Here is a 21,615-nt window from a genome sequence, read left to right as displayed (position 1 = left end):
ATTCATAATAGTTTTTTATAAACACGTAAATAGTTAAAATTTACAAATTATGAAATTTTAATTATTTATACTATAATTATTAAGAAAAAAAACACATTTATTCCACAGTTTAAAGTTTTTTCTTCCGTCGATGGTCCCCATGAGTTAACGTAAAAGTAAAAAATGTGTTGGTTTCTGTGCAAAATTCGAAAATCTAGCTTCTATTCCGAATAATTTTGGAGATATTTTCAGTAAAATATATTCTGAATAGAAACGATCCAAAATTTGTATGTTAGAGGTGTACAAATTTTTTTTGAATGCAAAAAGTGAGAGACTTATGGAATAATCTGTTAAAAAGACTATACATATAACTAAAGTAAACATTCATAATTTTATGAATAATAAAAAAGTTATTATAGATTGATATATAGATTATATATTGATATAAATATATATATAAATTTTATAAAACAAACTAATAAACAATTCAATTTCTTGTCCTTTCATCAATCTTTTTTAACTTTGATTTTGCTTAATAATTTATTAATAATTAATTTGAATAATCTATAATTTATATAAACTATTGTTAAGATCACAGCTAATAAAAATAATCCAACGTCCAAGAGAGCAGATTGATAAAATGGCATGTTGACAACAGATGGTCGCGTTTCATCTGCTCCACCGTTTCGAGCTACATACTCAATCCACCATATAGCTGTATCCAAAGGTGACATGGGTCGATCACGAAACAAACGTGCTTGACGTTTTGCTTTTTCTAACACTCTGTTCAATAATAATAAAAAATTCGAATAATTTATCTAATTTAATCAAAAATATGTTTAATACTATTTTACCTGGGCTGCAAAATAAAATTCAATGCTTTACTAATAGAATCTTTTTTAAGATTCCAAGTATCGAGAACAGCTGCAGTTCCATGAGATTCTAATGCTTTTGCATTAACAAATTGATCGCCAAAAAATGGTATCGATACCATTGGTACTCCATTATAAAATGCCTCTATAGAACCTAGCAATCCACTGTGAGAAATAAACCCTATCACGTTTGGATGACCTACAAAATAAAATTACATCTAAAGTGAACAAAAAAATTAAATTATGGAAATAAACAAAAAATATTCCATTGATGTCCTGATGATAAATTATCTAAAAAGAGCGAAATTCTGATCCCAATGTTACAAAATTACAAAATATTCAAGATTATGCTAAATATTAAAAGTGATGCTAAATTAATTTACTTAAAATATCAAGTTGAGGCATCCATTTTTTAATCATAACATTATCCGGTTTCCCAGGTAGTGTTTCGTCTTCATATTTCCACAGTATTCGTTGAGGTATCTCTTTAAAAGCATCCATAAATGCTTGTTTAACATCATCACTTAATGAACTTCCTAATATCATTGATCCAAAACTGAAGTAAATTACACCGTGTTTAGATTCAGAAATGAATTTTTCTATATCCTAAAATTTATAAAAGCAGTGCATTAAACTGTAGACCTACGCTGTATGATAGAGAGAAATCTGTGAAAACTGTATTTTTCCACTGACACTATCTCTTTTGACGATAAAACTGGGTGTTCTCTATTAACAATGCATAGAAATATACTGATAACCATATCGTATACTGCTTAAAAGCATGACCTCGACGTTTTTCGCTCGGTAATACTCGATATATTGATAGGAAAAAAACTTTTTTCTCAGCTTAAGGTAGTACCAGCATGAAATCACTTTTCGACAGATTTGGCCGAATTTTTTTTCTCGGGTTTATAATAGCTTTATTTATGAATTCCTAAAATTTCATAATTTTTGACCGTTTAGATCGCGAGATATTTAAAGACAAAGTTCGCGATTTTGAGGGTCATGTCCCATTTAAAGCATGTAAAATGCCCGGTCTCTCTCCTATTTTTTATGATATTATTATATATGGAAGAAAAAGTAGAAAAAAATGTTTATACAATACAATTCTAAAAAAAAAATTTAGAAATTAATTTTCACTTTCGAGATATTAATTTTGACGTAAATTGACCGAAATTGGGACGTTGGCATAATTATTTCCCATTTTAAACGGTCAAAATTTCTGAAACTTTGGGAATTAATAGTAAGCATTATTAAATTCTTAAATTTAATTTTTCGTTAAATTCTGTCGAAAAAAAAATTGTACCATTGCTTTAACATAGAAACTGCAAATACCATGCTGGAACATCCTTAATAAACAATAACAGAAAAATTTCTTACGCTTGGTAATGCTTTGGATTTGCCAAGATGTACACCCGATATTTCCACAACGTTGGGAGGGTACGCCCAAGCCTTATTCAAGGTATAGTGCGTATTTATTAAAAATAAACTCGTATTCTTAGCGATATCTGCTACTGATGGTATATTTTCTCCAAGATACTTTCTAACAACAATGTCATCTTGCTTTGTCATATACATATTTGGTATTAGGTAACCATGTAGGAAATAGTGTAAAGTATTACTCACTCGTTGATAAAATGTCATTTTATCACCGTGCGCAAGAAAATTTAATGGCTTGTAAGATGGATTCAGTGGAATGCCAAATCGATCATGTAGCCAAGGCATTACAGTACAAGAGCTAAGTCCAATACTCGGTGCTTTGAATATATAATTTAAAGCCAAAAAACAATCAGTATTAAAATTTTCTTGAAGAATAACATCAAATGTGTTGTTTGACTTTATAAGATTTTGGATTTCTGGATATCTTAATGCCTCACAATTTTGTTTTCCTTCTTCGGATAACACTATATGCGTGAAGATATTTGTAAATATACCGTTTGGAATCGCGCCTGCGGGTATATTGTTTAAGCCAATTTCTCCAGCACCAACAATCGATATATCTTTATAGTTTGGTAAAGGATTTTTTTCCGGAAAATGACTTATAACAGTTACTTCATGGCCTCTCTGAGCCAATTCTCTTAATATTGGAGCGAAAACAAAAAAGTGACTTTTACCTCCATGTGGAAATACACCTAATATTTTGTATCCACACGAAGTTTGACTTAATAGTGTAAGGATAAGTATCGTCAAATACTCAATAAAATTCCTGTTACGCATCTGAAACAAATTCATTATTAGTATTTTTTGTTGCGATTATTGGAGAAAGAAATATAGGCTGGAATCATATTGGGTCATTTCTTTGTATTATCGTTTTTCGTGTAATAAGGGTTGAATCTCTTAATGTATCACCATTGGTAAAGGTGAATTTAACTTTGAATCTCTGATTAGTAGTGGGTATCACCAAGAAAAATGAGATTAGTACAGACTTATTCGCACACATGATAAAGAAAACTCTAAGCCAGAAAACTATGCTTTTTAAAATGAGTAAAAAACATATTTAAGAGAATATAAATAAAAAATTTCACGTTGGAAACGAAACCTTGAACCATCTGAAATTTATCATAATTTTAGAGAAGGTTTAGGAGTGGTTTTAGACGTCCGACATGAGATTTTTATAAGTTTATTGTAAAGTTTGCTAATGCTAAATGCTATTGCTAAAAATTTTGATCGTTAATTTTTTTTGTGATATCTTGCGTATATCTAATTTTTCTTACAAAATAATATTGGTTTGGGAACCATTTCCCCACAATCGTCTGTCTGTACATCTATTACCTGGATAAATCAAAAGTGGACATAGATAATAAAGTTTATATCTTACTAAAATGGCTATGAAAAAACGAACAAAATGAATCCGTTTGTTTGACAATATATAAATTAAGTTAAAAACAAATAGAATAAATAATTTTAAAACTCAAAAAACCCGACTGCGTTAACTAAAATCTGAAAAGAAAGAAACAAGTATAGTAGTTTACATAGTGACTTTAGTGACTTTATTGGCTGGTTTAGATTCTAATGGACCCTGACTGTTAAAGTCGCTATGTAAACTACTCAACTTGTTCTTTATTTTCAGATTTTATTTAATGCAATAGAGTTTTTGATCTTTTAAATTATTTATTATATTTTAGACTTTTTAGTGTTACGGAACTATTATAATACTGCATTATAACTTTTAAAACTCATTTATTAATTCCAATTAAATTTAAAAATTATACGCGAAAAACATAACCATTCCTTGGCAGGCAGGTAAAAAGCAATGCAATGCAAATTTTTCCACCAATATTCGCATTGACTAGTTTTTTTTTTTTTAAATTAAAAATGTCAAAGTAGAACTACAAACCATACAGAACTAAATGTTTTCAATCGTTAAAGTAGAATCAAAAAGTGAAAGAGAGAAATCTCTTTTAAGAAATGAACTTTAAAAGCAAACAACTGGGGCTGTACCTATGTCTATAAATAAGTAAGTAATATGATATCCTATTTCTCACAGATAATTTGGAAATTCGAGATAGTTTAAAAAAGTGTGTAGAATATCCTTAATGAACTAAAGTTTCGAATACGTTCATTCGTGAATGTAATATACTATAAATATTCCGTTTAGCTGTGTGTAAAATCAATTTTCTCGTTTTCCAAATTTCTGTTAACATACCATTGCAATTTAATTAGTGAAAGTACGAGTGTTGTTATTAATTACGCAGTTTCCTAGGCAGTCTATATTAACTACTCACAAAGTTACCCAAAGCTTACAATAGGTTAGGTTCTGTTATATTGGCTGTCCACGAAGGAAGGACACACTTAGGCTATAGAGCCCATTGGACACTTACAGTAAGTAAACACAGATTATCCAATCGAACAAACAAAATAATATCGTTACTCAACACTTTCACCAATCTCTTACCAAAGTACAAAATCAAATTTTAAATGTGGTGATTTAAATGTACAAAGAGAGAAAATATACGTTTGTGAAATCCTATGGCTAGAATACGAAATACGACAAGGTAAAGCAGGTACCTTAAATATATTCCGGATAATATTCCTTGAATTGTTAAAATTTTTGGAAACACTTCACTGGTTTGACCACTTAAGTCAGGAACACATTTTAAATTAATAATTTTATAAGTTTTAACAAGGTTATTTATTAAATCTTCCTTATCTTGTTGATAATTATAATTAAATACACATGGCTGTATAAGTTCCTAATCATAATTGAAAGAGTTTCAATCTCACCCCTTATCGATAGATACAAAACACTTTAGAACATGAAATGATAAATTTAAAGAAAACAGATTGAATCTTGGATTTATTCCTTGACTGAGCAGGTAAACAATATTGTTATTATATTCGGGGGATTGTCCTGTGGAACACTATGTAATATAACAGATCTTCCGAGTGCAATAAATTTTATTACCTGTTAAGTCAGCAAGTAAATGAGTGCCTTTGCCTGTTTCTTGTGGCAACATACATAGATATAAATAAAAAATTGTCTACTTTAAAACAGTTTTTCACTTTCAAAAATGGCACCATACTCCCCTATATTAAAAAAAATTCTAACGATAGCCCCATACAACCAAATCTGTTTAGAACTTATTGTGGAAACACATTACACTTTTTTTATGATTGGTCAGTTATATAATAAAAATATATTTAATAAAAAGTCACTAAATAATAATAATATTTACAAATTATACAAAAGCAATCTAATAAACTATTCGTTTTTTTCCTTTTTTTCATCAATCTTTTTCACTTTGTTCTTGTTAAGTAATTTATTTAAAATTAATTTCAATAATCTATAATTTATATAAACGATAGTTAAAAGCAAAGTAACTAAAAATAATCCAACGTCCAGGAGAGCAGATTGATAAAATGGCATATTAACAACAGCTGGTCTCGTTTCATGTGCCCCACCGTTTCGAGCTACATACTCAATCCACCATATAGCTGTATCCATAGGTGACATGGGTCGATCACGAAACAAACGTGCTTGACGTTTCGCTTTTTCCAACACTCTGTCAAATATTTAGAACAAATTCGCATAACTTATGCAATTTAATGAAAAATATGTGTCATCACTATTGTTACCTGGATTGCAAAATAAAATTCAAGGCTTTACTAATAGAATCTTTTTTAAGATTCCAAGTATTGAGAATAGCTGCAGTTCCGTGAGATTCTAATGCTTTTGCATTATGAAATTGATCGCCGAAAAACGGTACCGATACAATTGGGACTCCATTATAAAATGCTTCAATAGTACCTAACAATCCACCGTGAGAAATAAATCCTACCACATTTGGATGACCTACAAAATATAAAATTATTGCTTTTGCTTTAGTATAATATGATTTATCAATTTAAAAAAAAAAAGTCAAAGTAAAAAACAGTCCAAAATAGATGAAGCAACATGATAAAAAAAAACTTCTGTTTTTAACTCTACAATTGCTTGCAAATATCTAAATAGAAACAAATTCCGAAAAACTCATATTACGTAAAAGTCAACAAGTGAAACTTACAAAATTTAAAAAACCTGCGACAAATTTTTCGGGTGCGGATCATAAACTCGCCCTTGCAACACATCTAAGAACCTTCTCAATTAAATTACCTTTTTCCTAAAAGCCTTTTCCAAGCTGAGCCGATTTTGAACATCATCGCCCATTTTTTAGTGTTTTCGGGTACGGAACCCAAAACTTGCACTTGAAACATAGCTAAGAACAATCCCCATTAAGTAACCTTTCAAGCGAAACAAACAAAATTAAAATCGGGTCATCCTCTCAGGCGCTACGATGCCCCAGACAGACTTCTAACGCCCCTTTTTTCTAAATTCGGGGGTTAAGAAAAAACCAAGATGTATTTTTATGATATTTGCTTACTTAAAATATCAAGCTGTGGCATCCATTTTCTAATCATAACATTGTCTGGTTTCCCAAATAATGTTTCGTCTTCATATTTCCATAATACTCGTTGTGGCAGCTCTTTAAAGGCATCCATAAATGCTTGTTTAACATCATCACTTAGTGAAGTTCCCAATATCATCGATCCCAAACTAAAGTAAATAACTCCGTGGGGAGATTCCGAAATGAAGTTTTCTATATCCTAAAATTTATTAAAACTCAACATAAAACTATAAACTTAAGAAATAATTAAAGAGAAAAGTTCTTACGCTTGGTAATGCTTTGGGTTTGCCAAGATGAACACCGGATATCTCAATAACGTTTGGTGGATACGCCCAAGCCTTATTCAAGGTATAGTGCGTATTTATTAAAAACAAGCTCGTATTCTTAGCGATATCTGCTACTGACGGTATATTTGCTCCAAGATACTTTCTTACAGCAATGTCATTTGGTTTTGTCATAAGTATATCTGCCATTAGGTATCCATGTAGGAAATAGTACACAGTATTAGTCACCCGTTGATAAAATGTCATTTTATTACCGTAAGGTAATTTATTCATTGGTCTGTAAGAGGGGTTGACTGGAATACCAAATCGATCATGTAGCCAAGGCATTACAGTACAAGAACTAAGTCCTATACTCGGTGCTTTAAATATATAGTTCAAAGCCATAAAGCAATCAGAATTAAAATTTTCTTGAAGAATAACATCAAATGTTTTATTTGACCTTATAAGATTTTGAATTTGTGGATATTTTAACGCTTCACAATTCCTTTGCCCTCCTGCAGACAACTGTATATGCGAGAGCATATGGTCAATTATACCGTTTGAAAACGCGGTTGCGGGTATATTATTGAAACCAATTTTTCCAGCTCCGGTAATAGATATATCTGTATAGTTTGGTAAAGGATTTTTTTCTGGAAAATGACTTATAACAGTTACTTCATGACCTTTCCGAGCCAGTTCTCTTAATATTGGAGCGAAAACAAAAAAGTGACTTTTTCCTCCATGTGGAAACACACCTAATATTTTATATCCACATGAAGTTTGATTTGATAGTGTTAAGATAAGTAGTATTAACAAATACCGAGTAAAGTCCACGTAACGCATCTGAAACAAATTAAATTGTTTATTTTTTTTCCGATTACAGGAAAAAAACCTACTTTGATGCTGATTGGGAACTGTCAAGTCTGCTAGTGGTAGAGATATAACACCTAACAAAAGGATTGTGATTATTCTATATTTCAAAACTTCGAAAAAAGTACTTAGTCCATTGAAATGTTATATTGACTGAACATTTTTTAGAGGACGCGATTTTATTTGTGAAACATGTAGAGGGGGTCAATACAACCTTAACCCCAAGTTTGTTGTGGTCGCCCTTGTCCCCTGCCCGCCGTGGAAAGTGGAAATTTACAAGGAGTACCTCAAAATCTATAAAATTACCCATTTCCAAAACTTTTCAGGTAATCTCTTTTTTTGAACCAAATGACTATAGTAAGAAGACAAGCATTTTAACATTATAAGTGAGTTGGTAATATTAGCCTTCTTCTCATTGGATGATTTTGAAATTTTAAACAGTTTCAAATATTTTCAGTAATAAATTTAGTTTTTCTATGAGTGACTGTAACATATTGAAAGTAGTAGTTCAAATACGAAAATTTAATAAATAGATAGGTACCTTAAAAATATTTTTCTGACTATGTCCCTTTAATTGTTAAAATCTTTCAAAACACTTCACTAACCACTCAAGGTAGGAATACATCTAAAATCATTTTATACTCTTTAACTGTCATTTATAAAATTTTAATTGATTTTATTATTTGTTCATAACTATTAGTACACATGGATATACTATAGATATCTAAGTTCCACGCAATTGAATTGGTTTAAATCCCATCGCTTATCAAAACAGACAAAATACTTTAGCACTCATATGAAACGATTAATTGTAGCAAAATAATATTATTAATCTAAACAAAACAATGTATTTTCAAATTAGTCCAAACCAATCTCGCAGGAAATGAATACAGTATACCTTTAATTGCACTGGATATCGTACATTAATTAACTGCATCAAGTCCTTGCAAGACTTCTACCGGTGAAAACGACCATCTGTTTTAATGAAAAGTGTGGTCATTTAATGCTTATATTAATAATGATAGGCAGTCACGAGATTTCGAACAGAAGTAAAAACTTAAACCTATGGGATAACTGCGTTTTATTTTTATTTTTAAAGTATTTGAAGTGTGAATGATTTGAAAATTGAAATTAGTAATGTATTAATTAAGCTCGGTTACGTTTCGCTGTGGCTTTGTTTGATATTAATTATTATATGAGTAAATAAAATTATTTGTACTTGTAAACGTTCGAATAAGGTTAAATTTTGCTCTCGTGTTCAGTTTGTGGCATAGATAAAACTGCAAGTTCAAATCAAAGTTAGGGACAATGTTTGACAGTTAGCCAATGCCGTTGTAAATTGTTTATGATTTATAATCTTCTATTCACACACTTTTTAGTGTTTTTAAATGCAAAGCTACTAATGTTCTAAGATATTCCTAAGAGGGTAAGTATTGTTTGTATTTTTTGTTTGTTTTTATTAAAAAAGTAGTTATTGTTGCCGGCAAAAGTTCCTATAAAAGCCCACCACACGTGTTCTCAAGATGACCTTGTGAATCGGAAAGATTTTTTTGTGCTTGTTTCACAGATTTTTACTATACTCCTAATAAGACCCACCGAAATTGTAAAGGCGGTTAATTAACAATGGTACAATTTAAAAATATTATGGTTGTGAAACAATTAATTATAATAAAAAATTATAATATTTAAATGAGATACAATTGGAAAACTTCTTACAATTTTACACATTATAATAATTTTTATAAATATAATTACAACTAAATAAACTTAATCATCAATCTTTTTTTTGTTTGTTCTGACTAAATAGCTTACTTAAAATTAATTTTGATAATTTAAAATTTATGTAAACTACAATTAATATCACAGTTAACAGGAATAGTCCAACATCCAGGAGAGCAGATTGATAAAATGGCATATTAACAACAGCTGGTCTCGTTTCATGTGCTCCACCGTTTCGAGCTACATATTCAATCCACCATATAGCAGTATCCAAAGGTGACTCGGGGCGATCACGAAACAAACGTGCTTGACGTTTCGCTTTTTCCAATACTCTGTTAAATAATAATAACAAATTCATATAACTTATGTGAAATAATGGAAAATACGTTTCATACTATTTTTACCTGGGTTGCAAAATAAAATTCAACGCTTTACTAATAGAATCTTTTTTAAGATTCCAAGCATCGAGGATTGCTGCAGTTCCATGAGATTCTAACGTTTTTGCATTGTGAAATTGATCACCAAAAAACGGTATCGATACAATTGGAACTCCATTATAAAATGCTTCAATAATACCTAGTAATCCACTGTGAGAAATAAATCCTACCACATTTGGATGACCTACAAATATAAGAGTATTGCGTTTGTTTTGGTATCTTTTGATAAAAATAAACTTAAAAAGTCAAAGTAAAAAAGAATCTAAAATAGATGAAGCAACATGACTACAAAAAAACTTTTGTTAAATACACGTACGATTGGTGCACAAATATCTAAACGGAAACAAATTCGGAAAAAACCCTTATTGCCAAGAAGTCAAGAAAATACCAAAATGTATTTGATATATTTGCTTACTTAAAATATCCAGCTGTGGCATCCATTTTCGAATCATAACATTGTCTGGTTTCCCTGGTAATGTTTCGCCCTCATACTTCCACAATATTCGCTGCGGTAGCTCTTTAAAGGCATCCATAAATGCTTGTTTAACATCATCACTTAATGAACTTCCCAATATCATCGATCCCAAACTAAAGTAAATAACCCCGTGTGGAGATTCCGAAATGAAGTTTTCTATATCCTAAAATTTATTAAGACTAAACATTAAACTATATAGTTAAGAAATAATAAAAGAAAAAGTTCTTACGTCTGGTAATGCTTTCGGTTTGTCAAGATGAACACCGGATATCTCAATAACGTTTGGTGGATACGCCCAAGCCTTATTCAAGGTATAGTGCGTATTTATTAAAAACAAGCTCGTATTCTTAGCGATATCTGCTACTGACGGTATATTTGCTCCAAGGTACTTTCTTACAGCAATGTCATCTTGTTTTGTCATAAACATAACTGGTATTAGGTATCCATGTATGAAATAGTACACAGTGTTACTCACCCGTTGATAAAATGTCATTTTATCACCGTGAGGTAAATTAGTTATTGGTCTGTAAGAAGGATTCACTGGAATACCAAATCTAGCATGTAGCCATGTCATAACAGTACAAGAACTAAGTCCTATACTCGGTGCTTGGAATATATAGTTCAAAGCCATAAAACAATCAGAATTAAAATTTTCTTGAAGAATAAGATCAAATGTTTTATTTGATCTAACAAGGTTTTGAATTTGTGGATAATTTAGCGCTTCACAATTCCTTTGTCCGTCTGCAGCCAACTGTATATGCCTGAAGATATTCTTAAATATACCGTCTGAAAACGCGCTTACGGGTATATTATTAAAACCAATTCTTCCAGCACCAATTATAGATATATCTGTATAATTTGGTAAAGGATTTTTTTCTGGAAAATGACTTATAACAGTTACTTCATGACCCCTCCGAGCCAATTCTCTCAATATTGGAGCGAAAACAAAAAAGTGACTTTTTCCTCCATGTGGAAATACTCCTAATATTTTGTACCCACTTGAAGTTTGATTTAATAGTGTAAGGATAAGTATAAACAAATATCCAATACAATCGACGTTACGCATCTGAAACAAATTATATTGTTAATTTATTTTTTGCGATTACCAAGTCTGCGGTGGTAGAAATATAATATGTAACAAAGAGGTTGACATTATTCTATATTTAAAAACTTCTTAAATAGTGCTGGACTACTAGTGAATATTTTTTATATTTAATTGTTACAAAAATATTAGCGCAATGAATATATTTATTTGCAGAAAATATTTAATTTTAGAATATAAATTATTCCATAGTCGAAATTTTCAACTCGAGTCAATAAATGCCTTTTATCTTGAAAGCATGAATAAGCCCCTTTGTATTGGAACCGAAAACTGAAATCATTTGCTATTGGTCCAGTAAGGACCAATTAAGAGATTTATTGAAATATTTTTGGGTTTCGAGGTGGTATAAGCGTGGTTAAGGTATATGTAAAGTAGTTGTTTAATTGATAAGGAGCATATAAATGAACGGACTTTTCAGTGATTTTTTTTAAATCGACTGCCGCTACAAATGGTTTTAGCCCAATTGCACTAAAATTTTACCAATAAACAAAACGTCAAAAATTATAACACGTTTAAAACAGTTAATAAATAATTAATTTGAATTTAATAAAATCTAATAAATTGCAATTGCAGTCAATAATAAACAGTGCTTAAAAAAAAAAATTACTTTGTTTTATTTCATCGACAATAGCAATTACTTATAACAGCGAAATGGGAAATTACAAGGATACTCCACAAAAATAACGAATATAATTTTTATTTAATGACCACATATCTCATATTACAAACTGTAATTTAAGGCTGTTGTCTAGATATTCTTAGGAGACAAACACTCTAACTTTATAAGAGAGTTGATAATTTCCAACAGTTAAAAGAAATGAGAAAAATATTATATTTTAAAAATAAATACTTTTTAAACCCAATGAAATATTCTTAATGAACTATAATTTCAACTTTCAAATAGTTTCCATAAATTTAGTTTGTGTATGAGTGACTGTAACATACCGAAAGTAGTAATTCAAATACGAAATTTTAATAAATAGATAGGTACCTTAAATATAGTTTCTAGCTGTTATGACCCACTAATTGTTAAATTCTTTGGAAACACTTCACTAACCACTTAATTAAGCCAGGTACACATGTAAAATTGATCATTTTATACTTTTTAAGTAAGTCAAAATAAAATTTTAATTAATTGTATTTGTTCATAATTATTAATACACACACACTCTATATTTACCTACGATCTAAACAATTGAATAAGTTTCAATGACATCGCTTATCAAAACAGACAACACACAGCACTTATATGAAATGATAAATTATAGGGAAACAATATCATTAGTCTAAACAAGCTATTTATTTTAAGATTTCATTTTATTCTCATAATCCAAAACAAAACTCGCCGACGATGAATACGGAAAACCTTCAAATGCACTGGATATCGTGCATTAAGTGGATCACGTCCTTGCTAGACTTCAGCCGGTGAAAGAGAATATCTGTTTTAATGAAACGTGTTTTTCGTTTTAGAATTATTTGTAATATGAATAAGTATACATCATTTGAAAATTGAAATTATTAACATGGTATTATAAATGATAATATTGCGATAAAATTTGTTTTCATAAATTATTTTTAATTCATTTGAGTACCTATTAAAAAAATTTACCTTAAAAGGCGCACAAATCCTTAGTAAGCAATAGTCTAAAAATCACCCAACAAACAGAATCTAGAGTTACGGTTAATTGACACTGCTACAACCACAAAAAATTATGAAGCAATTACTTATAAGAAAAAAAATATAATATTTAAGTGAGATACAATTTTTATAAATATAATTTCAACGAAATGAACTTAAACATCAATCTTTTTTTTGTTTGTTCTGACTAAAAAGCTTACTTAAAATTAATTTCAATAATTTAACATTTATGTAAACAACAATTAATATCACAGTTAACATAAATAGTCCAACATCCAGGAGAGCAGATTGATAAAATGGCATATTAACAACAGCTGGTCTCGTTTCATGTGCTCCTCCGTTTCGAGCTACATACTCAATCCACCATATAGCTGTATCCATAGGTGACATGGGTCGATCACGAAACAAACGTAATTGACGTTTCGCTTTTTCTAACACTCTGTTAAATATTAATAAGAAATTCATATAACTTATGTAATATAATGTAAAATGTGTCTCATACTATTTTTACCTCGGTTGCAAAATAAAATTCAACGCTTTACTAATAGATTCTTTTTTAAGATTCCAAGCATCGAGGATTGCTGCAGTTCCAAGAGATTCTAATGCTTTTGCATTATAAAACTGATCACCGAAAAACGGTATCGATACAGTTGGAACTCCGTTAAAAAATGCTTCAATAATACCTAACAATCCACTATGAGAAATAAATCCTACCACATTCGGGTGACCTAAAAAAATATAAAAGTATTGCTTTTTCTTTGGTATATTTTGATAAAAGCTGAATAACAATCAAACAACTTGTTAAAAACCGTAAGATTGGTTTTTAAATATCGACATTGGAAACAGTTTCACATATACCCATATTACCTAGAAGTAAGCAAAAAAAAGTATCAATATTTATGTGTGAGATTGACTTACTTAAAATATCAACATGTGGCATCCATTTTCGAATCATAACATTGTCTGGTTTCCCTGGTAATGTTTCGCCCTCATATTTCCACAATATTCGCTGCGGTAGCTCTTTAAAGGCATCCATAAATGCTTGTTTAACATCATCACTTAATGAACTTCCCAATATCATCGATCCCAAACTAAAGTAAATAACCCCGTGTTTAGATTCGGAAATGAATTTTTCTATATCCTAAAATTTATAAAAACTAAACATAAAACTGTTTATTTAAGATATAATCACAGAAAAAAAGTTCTTACGCTTGGTAATGCTTTGGGTTTGCCAAGATGAACACCGGATATCTCAATAACGTTTGGTGGATACGCCCAAGCCTTATTCAAGGTGTAGTGCGTATTTATTAAAAACAAGCTCGTATTCTTAGCGATATCTGCTACTGACGGTATATTTGCACCAAGATACTTTCTAACAACAATGTCATCTTGTTTTGTCATAAACATATCTGGCAGTAGGAAACCATGTAGGAAATATTGTATAGTGTTACTCACCCGTTGATAAAATGTCATTTTATCACCGTAGGCTAAAAAATTTAATGGCTTGTAAGATGGATTTAGTGGAATTCCAAATCTATCATGTAGCCAAGGCATTGCAGTACAAGAGCTTATTCCTATGCTCGGTGCTTTGAATATATAATTCAAAGCCATAAAACAATCAGTATTAAAATTTTCTTGAAGAATAACATCAAACGTGTTGTTTGACCTTATAAGATTTTGAATTTGTGGATAATTTAACGCTTCGCAAGTTTTTTGTGCTTCTGCAAAAAACTGTATAACGCCAAAGAAATCTGTGAATATACCAGTGTTTGAAAATGCGGTAGCAGGTATATTATTGAAACCAATTTTTCCAGCACCAGTGATAGATATATCTGTATAGTTTGGTAACGGATTTTTTTCTGGAAAATGACTTATTACAGTTACCTCATGACCCCTTCGAGCCAACTCTCTTAATATTGGAGCGAAAACAAAAAAGTGACTTTTTCCTCCATGAGGAAATACACCTAATATTTTGTATCCACTAGAAGTTTGATTTAATAGCGTAAGGATAAGTAAAAACAAATACCCAATAAAATCCACGGTACGCATCTGAAACAAATTATATTGTTTATTTATTTTTTGCGATTTCAGGAAAAAATACCTACTATGATACTGACTTATACTGCCAAGTCTGGGACTAGAAATATAATATGTAATAATGGGATTGAGATTATTCTTAAATAGTATTGGACTAGTGAACATTTTATAATATAAATTATTCCTAAATCGATATTTTCAACTCAAATCAGTAAATCTGTAATAGTCAATTAAAGTCACTCAAAACTAGATAAAAATTTTAAATTCATCTAAGATAGTTCATGATTAAATAAAGTTTAAATTTTTAAATATGTTTTGTAATCATTTTAGTTTGTCTGTGAATAACTGTATCATCCCAAATGTAGCTATTCAAATACAAAAATTTAATAAATAGGTACCTTAAATATATGTTGTGGCTATTATGCCCGTTTAATTGTTAAAAGGAAACACTTCACTGACGCCTTCAGGTAAAGACACATTAATCATTTTATACATTTTAAGTTAATCATTTTATAAAATTATAATTAATTTTTTTAATAAAATTAATTTTTTTTAATTGCTTTTATTTGTTCATAATTATTAATACACATAGCTACACTATATCTACGCATTTCTAAATAATTGAATTAGTTTCAATCGCATCGCTTATCAAAACAGTCAAAACTATGAGCACTTATATGAAATGATAAATTGAAGAGAAATATATCATTAAACTTGCACTGGATATCGAACATAAACTGGAGGGCTCAGAGAGAAATGTCTAAGAGCATTTTTTGTCAATATTATTTATTTGTTTAAAAAATAATTTGTATTAAGAATGTCCAACCGGGTACCCACCCGCAAGCTGCACTTTTTATTCAAGAGAATTTTTTCCAAATGATCCAGCAAAAATTTTGCATACGAAAATCATTCATGCTGAATGCCGGATTTTACTGGGTCCAAACACCTGAGCCATCCCTTCTCCATCAAATCTATTTTTACATGTTATAATTTTTGCAGCTGAAAAGATTATTAAAATAAACGCTTTAATCAAAAATAAAATATAATAACATTAAAAATATTAATTATGGACAAGCTTGAATTTATCTATTTACAATTTTACACATATTAATATTTTTTTAGAAATACAATTTCAACTATTAATAACCATTTTGATCAATCTTTTTTTACTTTTTTCACGCCAAATAATTTATTTAAAATTAATTTCAACAATTTATAATTTATGTAAACCATAATTGATATCACTGCTAATATAAATAATCCAACGTCCAGCAGAGCCGATTGATAAAATGGCATTTTAACAACAGCTGGTCTCGTTTCATCTGCCCCACCGTTTCGAGCTACATATTCAATCCACCATATAGCTGTATCCATAGGAGGCATGAGACGGTCACGAAATAATCTAGCTTGTCGTTTCGCTTTTTCCAACACACTGTGAAAGATTTATATTCATCTAGATAAGACATTTTCAATTGAAAACTGATGTTTTTACAAAAAAGTGGCTATTTATTATGGTTAATGATTTAAATGTAGTTTAGCAATTTTCTCGACATTGTGGATTTCAGAATTACAAAAATGATGTAAAATGCCTATTCTTGTAATAGAAGAAATTTTAAAATTCTTATTTCAATAAGGAAACTCAAGAAATGGTCACTCATATCATCTAGAAGCAAAATGAAAAAAATTTATGTGAAAATTTTAAGAGTATGCCATTTTTCTATGGTGTAAGTACACATTTTATTAATAGGGAATATTCATGTATTTTCTTAATATTTTTAATTCATTGTTTACACCGTTATAACATAGTAAAAAATATAAATACTGTTTAAAAATGCTGTAATTAAGTATAAAAAATATTTAAAATAGAGAATAATTTTGAGATGTTTAAATGCAGTCCTTTTGGCGCTCTTTGTTGTTGACGCATTAATATGATATGTCAATTGGTGACAGTTCAATGTACTGTTTACTACAGGTGTAATACTCACGTATGTAGTAATTATAGTATATATCCATGTTAATATCATACAAAATATAAGTAATTAATACCATACAGTAGGCCAACAAGTCTGATGAGCCACATACTATGATGTCACGTCCGTTTTAGAAATTTGAATTCCTTTAACTGAATCGGTACTTTTATTAATTAATTTTAAGTAATTAAAAAATATTAATTATTAAAATAATGGTTTAGTTCAAATATCCAGCCAATAAAGTTACGGAAAAAAAAATTGAACTAAATTCAAATTTCATGAATATTCGCTATTCTATTAAGTTTACCTGGGTTGCAATATGAGTTCCAACGCTTTACTAATAGAGTCTGTTTTAAGATTCCAATGATCTAGAATAGCTGCAGTTCCATGTGATTCTAATGCTTTTGCATTAACAAATTGATCACCAAAAAATGGTACCGTTATTATCGGTACACCATTATGAAACGCTTCAATGGTACCAAGCAATCCACAATGAGAAATGAACCCCACAACATTTGGATGGCCTACAAAACAATCATTATTATTAATTAATATATTTTTTAATATATGAGAACATCATATATTGACAAGTGTTTTTCAAACCTTAGCCAAGGTTTAGCAGAAGCAGAAACGTTCAGCTATACTTTTCTACTTTTATACTTCCCCCTTGGATAAGCTTTAAAAGCTGTTTAGAGTTGGTAAAATAGATGTAGTAGAACTTAACTCACTCAAAATATCAAATTGGGGCATCCATTTTCTAATCATAACATTGTCTGGCTTTCCAGGTAATGTTTCATTTTCATATTTCCATAATACTCGTTGCGGCAGCTCTTTAAAGGCATCCATAAATGCTTGTTTGACCTGATCAGTTAATGAACTTCCTAATAACATAGATCCAAAACTAAAGTAAATCACACCATGTTCAGATTCAGAAATAAATTTTTGTATGTCCTAGAATTAATTAATTATATACGTAAGAATGCATTCAATATTTACATTAAGAAAACTTACGCTTGGAAGTGGCTTAGGCTTCCCAAGATGTACACCAGATATCTCAATAACGTTTGGGGGATATGCTCGAGCTCTATTTAATGTATAATGTGTATTGATTAAAAATAAACTTGTATTCTTAGCTAAATCTGCCACTGACGGAATATTTTCACCAAGATACTTTCGAACAGCAACATCAGCGGGTCTCGTTAATAAATAATCGGCCATTACATATGCATGTAAGAAATGATTTACTGTGTTGACTACACGTTCATAAAATGTCATTTCGTCTCTATAATATAATAAATTTACTGGCATATATGAGGGATTATTTGGAATACCAAATCGATCGAAATTCCATGGCATTATAGTGGAAGAACTTAACCCTATACTTGGTGCTTTAAAAATATAATTTAAAGCTAAAAAACAATCAATGTTGAAATGCTCTTGAAGAATAACATCAAATGTTTTATTAGATTTAATGAGATCTTGAATTTGTGGATAATTTAATGCCTCACAATTCTGCATTCCTTTTTCTGATAGCAATATATGCTCCTTAATATTTTGGATTTTACTGGGTACAAACATTGATGTTTGCATATTGTTTAAACCAATTTTACCAGCGCCAATAATCGATATATCTGTATAGTTTGGTAAAGGATTTTTTTCTGGAAAGTGGCTTATAACAGTAACTTCATGTCCACGCCTGGCAAGTTCTCTTAATATTGGTACAAACACCATGAAATGACTTTTTCCTCCATGTGGAAAGACCCCTAATATTTTGTATCCATTTGAAGTTTGGTGTGATAATGTGAGGCTAAATAGAATCAAAAAGGAAATACCATTCCAGACACGCATCTGAAACAAAGTATACTTCATATTAGAAGAACTTCGCACCAAGTATATTCGATTTTTTTTTTCGGAGAAATCAGTTATGTAAATTATGACGTTTGTCTGGTATTGAATAAAAGCCTTAGTGCAACCAAGATCGAAAAATGCATTCCTACTTATCTATGAGGGTGCTTAAGCAAGCGTTTTAATATTAAATACGAAAAAATACCTATGCCCTACCCATTACAATTCAATAATTGTAAATAATTTTGTTTAAAGTGTGTCGCACATAAGATGAAGACACCTTCATATTTTCGTTATTACAGGAACATCTATTTGAAATATTCACAGTCATAGAGGGTGATGGCCTACACTTTTCTAAGACACTTAACCGTAATCGGAACTTTAAGCTTAGCCCACAAAAATTTAACAAATTGGAGCGATTTTTAAAAACAATTAAAAATGTGAATTTTGTCGTGAAAATCGATATATGGGTATAAAAAAATATCATAAGCAACTTTTTCTAATAATTTCTTCGGCATCCTCAAACATGTCTGATGCTAGCCAAAATATAAAGAATCGGCCCTATTTGTTAATTTGTAGTAGGCTAAGACATTGCTACCCTACCATTGCGCTTTATCCTACTACTATATCCTAGCTGTGCGCTGTGAAAGCGTTTTATCAAAACAATTTTGGAGCACTGAAAGATCGAATTCGACAAGAAATTATTCAAACCCTACTGAGAATGTGGTGAATAACTTCAAGATACCAGCAAAACTGTATACACCTAGGCAGATATCATCTCATTGAAATTATAACTTATAAAGAATAAAACTCAATTCAATAAATTAATTGAATTTATTTAAAAACACTAAACAATTTGCTTGAAAACACAATCTTCTTTAAAAATGCAGTTTAAGGTCGCACACTTTTCTGCCCCACCGTGTATTTATAGTGATAATAGCGAAGTAATAGCGATAATAATTCCGAATAAAATTGTTTTTAAAAATTAATAGAATATAGAAAAAATTCAATGCCTATACCAACCTTAAATATGTTCAAGACCAAATGTCATCGATTATCCTCACTACATCAAGTACATATAAAAATGCCTATAAAATTTGCTTTCTGCATTCATTTATTTCAACAAGCTTATCAAATTTTTTAAGTGATTTATTTAATTATTGAAATTAATAACAAAATTTTTAGTTCTTATCAATACACGTAACTCACTTAAGTGTATATGAACAGATTTGTATGTAAATAAGGATAACGTTGGGAGGTTGTAACAATGAAATATCATTGACTAATTTCTATGTACCTATGTCAAATAATAACACCATAAATTAAACTTCACAATTATAAGCTGATGTTTAATTAAGAATTCCATAAAATCAATTTCTCATTTTCAAACTTTTAATTATGCTCAGTAAAATCATCATTACAATTGGAGAATCGTCCTAAGGAAAATTTTTTAATATAAGACACCGACTGTAATGATGATTTTATTTATGTTCTTTAACAATTTGGGATGAAAATATTTTCTTGTTTTGTGTTTTTTAGAGCGTGATTTGTAGGCGTCGGAGTTTAGTTTTTGAACTTTATTTTTATTGTAATTAAATAATTGAATTTAGAAAATTAGCTTTCGCTCACTAAAATACCACACCATTCCAACGCTTAGAACAGTTTATTCAAATATAACTTACTAGTACAATTTGTAAAGATGTTTACAAATAATGGAAAATGAAAGAAACCGTTCGCATTTTACTACAGCCTCATGGAATGTCTTTCTTAGGTGTCAAATAACATTAGTAACGCATGAACTAGTGGCGGAAATGTTTCTATTTGTTAATAAATAATAAACTGGTCAAATTCAATGGAACGGTTAATGTTAAAGTTGACTTTACAAAATTAATAAATAGGCAACTTGAATTGCGTATACGTTATACATGCATAATATTTTTCGATTACTTGACAAATACTTAGCATTTACGTCATACAAGTTGCCTATTTAATAATTTTTTAAGTCAACTTTAACATTAACCGTTTCATTGAATTAAGAAGTTACTGTTTATTAACAAATAGAATCATTTCCGCCACTAAATCATTACTAATGATATTTGACACCTAAAAAACACATTCGATGAGGTTTTAGCAAAATGCAAGCGGTTTCTTTTATTTTCATTTATGAGACGATTTTTGTAACATCTTTTGTTGTACCATACACATATTAACCTCAAAACAATAATTAAACAAAATTTTCAAATTACGATATTTTGCATCAAAATTGACAATATATATTTGTGCTCCCATTACCGTGTTCATACATCATTAACACACGAATTGTATAATATTGGTAATAATAAAATACATGGGTTTCATTGAATTTACCGCTTTCAATTGAGTAACAAATAAAGCGACTATAATTTTCTTGTGAAGAACTTAAACTTGACGCATTGTGAATTACAATTGAATCGTGATATTTGTAAGATACTTACCCTAAAACACCGCCCGCAACTTACTAGCAAAGTGAAACAAGTCGAAAT

At 29.9% G+C, this 21,615-nt stretch overlaps 4 protein-coding genes across 4 annotated transcripts; all 4 read right to left on the bottom strand.

Annotated features, from left to right (window-relative positions):
- Positions 1-557: 557 nt before the first annotated feature.
- On the bottom strand, positions 558-8,475 carry LOC123296047 (the record flags this gene model as incomplete). Its single annotated transcript, XM_044877509.1, has 9 exons — positions 8,411-8,475; positions 7,003-7,842; positions 6,713-6,935; positions 5,928-6,144; positions 5,593-5,854; positions 2,232-3,068; positions 1,235-1,457; positions 834-1,050; positions 558-762 (listed from the first exon to the last, which is right to left on the bottom strand). Coding segments are annotated over exons 2-9 (3,024 nt in total), but the record flags the coding sequence as incomplete, so codon positions are not given.
- A 1,168-nt stretch (positions 8,476-9,643) lies between these two features.
- On the bottom strand, positions 9,644-12,660 carry LOC123296046 (UDP-glycosyltransferase UGT5-like). The gene is made up of 5 exons (XM_044877508.1): positions 12,594-12,660; positions 10,730-11,566; positions 10,441-10,663; positions 9,993-10,209; positions 9,644-9,920 (listed from the first exon to the last, which is right to left on the bottom strand). The coding sequence occupies exons 2-5, from the start codon at positions 11,564-11,566 to the stop codon at positions 9,644-9,646; spliced, it is 1,554 nt and encodes a 517-aa protein (XP_044733443.1). The 5' UTR covers positions 12,594-12,660.
- A 782-nt stretch (positions 12,661-13,442) lies between these two features.
- Positions 13,443-15,764, bottom strand: LOC123296045 (UDP-glycosyltransferase UGT5-like; the record flags this gene model as incomplete). Its single annotated transcript, XM_044877507.1, has 5 exons — positions 15,738-15,764; positions 14,451-15,290; positions 14,160-14,382; positions 13,753-13,969; positions 13,443-13,680 (listed from the first exon to the last, which is right to left on the bottom strand). Coding segments are annotated over exons 1-5 (1,545 nt in total), but the record flags the coding sequence as incomplete, so codon positions are not given.
- A 696-nt stretch (positions 15,765-16,460) lies between these two features.
- On the bottom strand, positions 16,461-20,244 carry LOC123296454 (UDP-glycosyltransferase UGT5-like; the record flags this gene model as incomplete). The annotated part of the gene is made up of 5 exons (XM_044877930.1): positions 20,117-20,244; positions 18,260-19,096; positions 17,977-18,199; positions 17,556-17,772; positions 16,461-16,710 (listed from the first exon to the last, which is right to left on the bottom strand). Coding segments are annotated over exons 2-5 (1,527 nt in total), but the record flags the coding sequence as incomplete, so codon positions are not given.
- Positions 20,245-21,615: the final 1,371 nt, after the last annotated feature.

Source organism: Chrysoperla carnea, chromosome 3, assembly GCF_905475395.1.
Source record: "Chrysoperla carnea chromosome 3, inChrCarn1.1, whole genome shotgun sequence".
Classification (NCBI taxonomy): Eukaryota; Metazoa; Arthropoda; class Insecta; order Neuroptera; family Chrysopidae; genus Chrysoperla; species Chrysoperla carnea.
This window is presented reverse-complemented; position numbering and strand designations above follow the sequence as displayed.

What these genes read in the sequence shown, in the direction of transcription:
- LOC123296046 (XM_044877508.1), bottom strand. Translation starts at nt 11,566, where the DNA reads ATGCGTAACGTCGATTGTATTGGATATTTGTTTATACTTATCCTTACA. An exon ending in AACCGAAAGCATTACCAGAC is followed by an intron (nt 10,664 to 10,729) that starts GTAAGAACTTTT and finishes AATAAATTTTAG; the next exon opens with GATATAGAAAACTTCATTTC. An exon ending in GCCACAGCTGGATATTTTAA is followed by an intron (nt 10,210 to 10,440) that starts GTAAGCAAATAT and finishes TTATATTTGTAG; the next exon opens with GTCATCCAAATGTGGTAGGA.